At 48.9% G+C, this 5,437-nt stretch overlaps 2 protein-coding genes across 7 annotated transcripts in view; both read right to left on the bottom strand.

Moving 5' to 3' along the window:
- Positions 1 to 4,139, bottom strand: max (myc associated factor X). Of its 6 annotated transcripts, none has more exons than XM_024264031.2 (5): positions 3,945 to 4,139; positions 3,793 to 3,819; positions 3,281 to 3,388; positions 2,754 to 2,892; positions 1 to 429 (listed from the first exon to the last, which is right to left on the bottom strand). In XM_024264031.2, the coding sequence occupies exons 1-5, from the start codon at positions 3,978 to 3,980 to the stop codon at positions 245 to 247; spliced, it is 495 nt and encodes a 164-aa protein (XP_024119799.1). In that variant the 5' UTR covers positions 3,981 to 4,139; the 3' UTR covers positions 1 to 244. The 6 variants fall into 6 exon arrangements, with proteins under 6 accessions (XP_024119799.1, XP_024119793.1, XP_024119794.1 ...); XM_024264025.1 differs by having other exon boundaries at positions 2,754 to 2,877; positions 3,945 to 4,116; XM_024264026.2 differs by lacking the exon at positions 3,793 to 3,819 and having other exon boundaries at positions 3,945 to 4,116.
- Positions 4,140 to 5,127: 988 nt separating this feature from the next.
- Positions 5,128 to 5,437, bottom strand: part of srsf5b (serine and arginine rich splicing factor 5b) — a gene marked incomplete in the record, with an annotated part of 6,109 nt that continues 5,799 nt past the window's right edge. Inside the window, 1 exon segment of the mRNA XM_024264032.2 lies at positions 5,128 to 5,437.

The following is a 5,437-nucleotide window of genomic DNA, read 5'->3' as shown; positions in this document are numbered from 1 at the left end:
TAAAGCAGCGCACTCCCCCACACCCCCATAGCATCTGGGGAGGGGTCAAGTTCAAACACGGCCAAGCTGCCTATTGGGTCTGGACTGTTTTTGTTGCAGGATGGGGGGGGCTCTAAAGCTCCTCCTTCCTCCCTCTGAGGCTGTGATGACAGGAGAGGGGGGGGCACCAGTGTCCAGTGTGAGTCCAGCCACGGAGGACCCAGAACTGATGGGGGGGCGGAACCACGGTTCCCCCCATGGCTCTCTAGCTGGCCTCCAAGCGCAGCTTCTTGCGGGTGGGGGGCTCCGCCTCAGACTCGGAGCTGGAGTCCGAGCCGCCGTCGAAGGCCGACACGGCGCTGCCTTTGGGGTTGGTGTACAGGCTGCTGTCGGACGACGAGTAGCTGCTCTGCAGCTGCGACGAGCCCTTCACCCTCTCCAGAGCGCGCACTGCAGGACAAAGGAGACCGTCAGGACCGCACGGGGACAGCAGGCCCCGCCCATCCACGGTAGGCCCCGCCCTCACCCAGTTTAAGCCCACTCCCTCACAATACCCCCCAGTGGATTTCCCTCAGCAGTTTCGGTCTCTCTGCTGTCATCATGACAGACTGGTCAAAGAACAAAAATAAAAGACCAAGTTTGTGTTTCAAATGCTTCACTGAGCTGAAGTTCAGACTAAAACGTACTGAACATTTCCAGATCTTTCCAAATAACGGGTCGGGTCAGAACCTTCTGGTCAGGTCAGCAGTAACGAGGTTGTGCTCAAATGATGGACAAACGGCATCATCCAATCAGAAACAACCCAGAATCCCCCATTCCTGTGGTTCTTCCTCTCATTTTAACATTTCATTTTGATTTCTGAAGATTATTTTTGTTTTCCAAAACATTCAAAAAATCAACTTCCTGTCGCCTGCAGCAGCACGATGATGTCATCACTCCCTTAACCAGCGTGACGTCTGACTCTTGATCGGAGCTTCTACTCCGTTACTTTATTATTCATGTTTTTGGAACACGAACGGTTTTAGACAAACGATGAATTCATGAGCCACAAACGGTCTGGAGAACTGCTGACCAGCAGTGTTAATTTCGTTGACGAAAAATTTTCGTCATCGTCTTCGTCAACGACATTATTTATCCAACGAAAACAAAACGAAAACGAAACGAAAACTCCCGCCCAGACACGAAAACTTTAACTAAATTGACAGACTTTTTTCGTCAACGAATAAAAACGAAACAAAAATGCTGATCGAAGACGACATCCAATCATAGTGACTGCTGGTGGAGGAGGGCGGGAGCCAATGCAAAGCGATCCAATCAGAACACAGAGCCCTGCAGCCCGCCCGGGAAGACGTTAATTCGATGAATTGTGTCTGTGATATAGGTGAAAAATGTCTACTCCAGGTAGAAACAGAAAAGTGCATATATGGAGAAACGTTATATTAAAGACGACCCTCAACAAGACGTTGTGTGGAGCGACATCACAGGTAAAAACACAAGAAAACCTGATACGACGTTTGCAGACAAGCCAGCCTGAAATCCAGCAAAGGTAAACATACAAACACGATTATTTCCAGCGTTCTGGGCTGAATCCGAATTCTCCCCCTAATGTCAGTAATGCGGTTTTGTTTTAGCATGAAGTTTGTAAAGTTATAAATCGATGTTGTTGTGTATTTCCGAGTGCTAGCAGCCCCGCTGCTTCTTCAGATCAATCAGTCAACGTTTTAATCTCCAACTCCATCACGTCTTACATGACAACATTGGCCGGCGGTGGTATTACAGTTCACCACACATGCTGTTCAAGCACATATAACATGCTCTCAGGTGTTCTGGACAGCTTACACCCCATGTTTTTTATGCATTTTTACACTTGACTCAATACAAGTTTTTTTTGTTAAGACATTTATAATAAGACTGATGTTATTTACACATATTTACAAGTGACCAGCACAGAGTGTGATGGAAATTCATGTTTTGTCCACATGTAATACGTGCAGCCAGGATCCCGTTGCTGCATTTTAAGTTTGTCCAAGGCTGGATTTCTTTTGTTGGCCGCACATATTTAAAATTAAACTTAAAGTTAAAGTCCCATTAACTGTCACACTCCTAAAAGTGTGAAATGTGTTCTCCACATTTGACCCATCCCCTGGTGGAGCCGTGAGCTGCAGAGACAGCAGCACTCAGGAAACATTTGTTTGTTTAACCCTAACCATAACCATAATCCTAACCTTAACCCTTTACTCTGGGTCAGTGCGACTAAGAAAAAAGTTTAGCACTGGCTGCAGGTCTTTTGAAAATTACGTGTGAATAGACACTTTCTGATTTGAAATGGGATGGAATTATAATGATATAATTATATTTATTTTTTTAATGTGTTTTAAGTTGTTGAAGCTGAATTAACAGAAATTACAAGTTTGGAAAGCAAAGTGAAGTAAAATGTTTTTATTTTACAAATTAGTAAAATCTTTGCGTGTTATTCATATGATTATACTTAGTAAATTTAATTGAAATGCTTTACCTTTATTTATATTTTTGTCGACTAAATATCTACTGTAATTTAGTCGACTAAAATGTGACTAAAATTAATAGAATCAACATGACTAAATTGCGACTAAAACTAAACCCTATTTTAGTCAAAAGACTATGACTAAAACTAAATTAAAATTCTCTGTCAAAATTAACACTGCTGACCAGACAGAGGAGGCCACAGAACCTTCTCCAGAACCAGAGTCCAGCAGGACCAGAGGAGGAGGAGGGACAGAGGATGAAGGAGGAACCTTGTTGCTCCAGCAGTGCGTTCTGCCTCTTCAGGTCGTCGATGTCCTGCTGGTGGGTGTGGTTTTTCCTCCTCATGTACTGGATGTACTCTGTGGCTTTGTCTAGGATCTGAGCTCGGGACGCCTGTTTGGCAGACGGCTGTTAGTGACACATGCAGACAGACAGACTTCAGCACAACAGCAGCAGACGGGAGGAGGCGGCGGACCGCACCTCCTCCAGGAGGATCAACAATCAACATGTGAGTCTGCAGCAGCGCAGACGTCCGCAGCCACAGCGGCCGAGCTTCACGCAGACGTCCGCAGCCACAGCGGCCGAGCTTCACGCAGACGTCTGCAGCCACAGCCGCCGAGCTTCACGCAGACGGACTCTGAAGTCATACTTACATGTTTGAAGACATAAAAGCAGATTTTACACAACAACACAACTGGAGAAGACCCGCCTGCTTTTACCAGCAGAGCGGAGCGTCTGCGTCCCGGTACCGGAACCTGAAAGAGGAAAGACTTGAACAGAACCCCCCCGGACCGACCTTCTCCCCCTGCAGCGATGGAACCGAGTCCCGCAGGCTGTGGAAGCTGTCTTTGATGTGGTCTCTGCGCTTGCGCTCCAGCGCATTGTGGTGTGCACGTTTGTCTGCCTGCAACAACAACAGGACACGCCTTCAGAGAGTGCACGCGCTCGCCGTCAGCCCCACACCTGAACCGGAAACCCGCGTTTATCCGTCGGTGCGTCTGCGCGAGTGTCAGCGCGGTTCTGACTAAAAAACATTTCCGTCGCGCACTAGCAGGGATGACTAAGGAGCGCGCGCGCAGCAGCGCGTGTGCTCGCAAGACGAGTTCGATGGGAGCAGACCCCACTGACCGGAAGTTCTACGTCACGGAGCAGATCAAAGGCAGAAGAAAACACGCGTCTAAAAATAGACGTGGCGTTACTGACGCCTCCGTCCGTGCACACGCGCACCACTGTCATGGGTGGGGAGTCCAGCGCTCACGCGCCCCGGTCCGGACCGGTTCGGTTCTTAAGGGGAGCCGCTGTACGCACCACGGAGTGAAACCTCGGAGAGTCTTCCTGCAGAGAAGAGAACAGAGAGACCGCCGCTAGCCTCCATCACCACAGCAGGCTAGCATGCTAATGCTAAGCTAGCGCTCTGAGCCTCCACTAGCCGGAAAACGGCGGGAAAGAGCGGCACTCACGTCACTGTCCACCTCGATGTCATCGTTGTCGCTCATTCTTTGCGTGAAGGTCACCACGACGCGGACACGCGGGGCCGAAAACGCACGGCTGCGGATCACTGACCAACACCGCACACGTGATCCCTCCGCACGCACTGCGTAGTACGCATGCGCATTGCCGCGGTGCGACCTGGGACATGAAGGCAAAGGGATTTCATCTATAGAGCAGATTGAAAACCCGGGACTCGAACCATAGACCGTTAACAAGAATGTGGCTATTCGTGTCAATGACACCACGTGAAACCACGTGACGAAAGGTGAAGGAAAAGATGCGATAAAGACACGTGCTGATCAGTTTGTATATCAGCTCCTTTAAATCAGCCCGATAGTCCTGGTTCTGGTCCAAACTCCAACAGCAGAGTTCTGGATGAGCTGCAGCTGTTAGTGTGTGAACGTTTGTGTCTTTGTACATCTGTGTGTGTTTGTGCTTCTAAATGCTTCTACATGCGTCTGCGTATGTCTGTATGAGCCTGCATGTCTGTATGCGTGTTTCTGTATGAGCCTGCATGTCTGTATGCGTCTGCGTGTTTCTGTATGAGCCTGCATGTCTGTATGCGTCTGCGTATGTCTGTATGAGCCTGCAGGTCTGTATGCGTCTGCGTGTTTGCATCTCTATACATGCGTCTGCATATGTCTCTATGTGTCTGGGTGTTTCTGTGCGTCTGCGTGTTTGCATCTCTATACATGCGTCTGCATATGTCTGTATGCGTCTGCGTGTTTCTGTATGAGCCTGCATGTCTGTATGCGTCTGCGTATGTCTGTATGAGCCTGCATGTCTGTATGCGTCTGCGTGTTTCTGTATGAGCCTGCAGGTCTGTATGCGTCTGCGTGTTTCTGTATGAGCCTGCATGTCTGTATGCGTCTGCGTGTTTCTGTATGAGCCTCCAGGTCTGTATGCGTCTGCGTGTTTGCATCTCTATACATGCGTCTGCATATGTCTGTTTGCGTCTGGTTGTTTCTGTGCGTCTGCATGTCTGTATGCGTCTGGTTGTTTCTGTGCGTCTGCATGTCTGTATGCGTCTGGTTGTTTCTGTGCGTCTGCATGTCTGTATGCGTCTGCGTGTTTGCATCTCTATACATGCGTCTGCATATGTCTCTATGTGTCTGCGTGTTTCTGTGCGTCTGCATGATCTTCAACAGGGACTTGTTTAGTCAAACAGGTTTATTGATCTACAGTTTGAAACCAGGAAAACGGCTCTGTTGTACAAAAAAACCCAAACGAAGCTCCACAACGGTCACTTTCTGAGTGGGGGGGTGTGTGAGGTGTCGTGGGTCCAGATCCAGATGATGCTGTGGACTGTTGTGGAAACGTGCAAAAGTCCCGCCCCCACAGCTGACTGTCGGAAAACGGGCCTTGGCAGAGCTCACTGGCAAGAACCGGGGGGGGAGGGGGGATAAACAACAACAACAAGAAGCTTACATGATATTTAGGATTCAGACCCCCCCCCCCCCAA

The sequence above is a fragment of the Oryzias melastigma genome, linkage group LG15 (assembly GCF_002922805.2).
Source record: "Oryzias melastigma strain HK-1 linkage group LG15, ASM292280v2, whole genome shotgun sequence".
NCBI lineage: Eukaryota > Metazoa > Chordata > Actinopteri > Beloniformes > Adrianichthyidae > Oryzias > Oryzias melastigma.
Note: the sequence above shows the minus strand (reverse complement) of the source record. Positions and strands in the feature narration are given on the sequence as shown.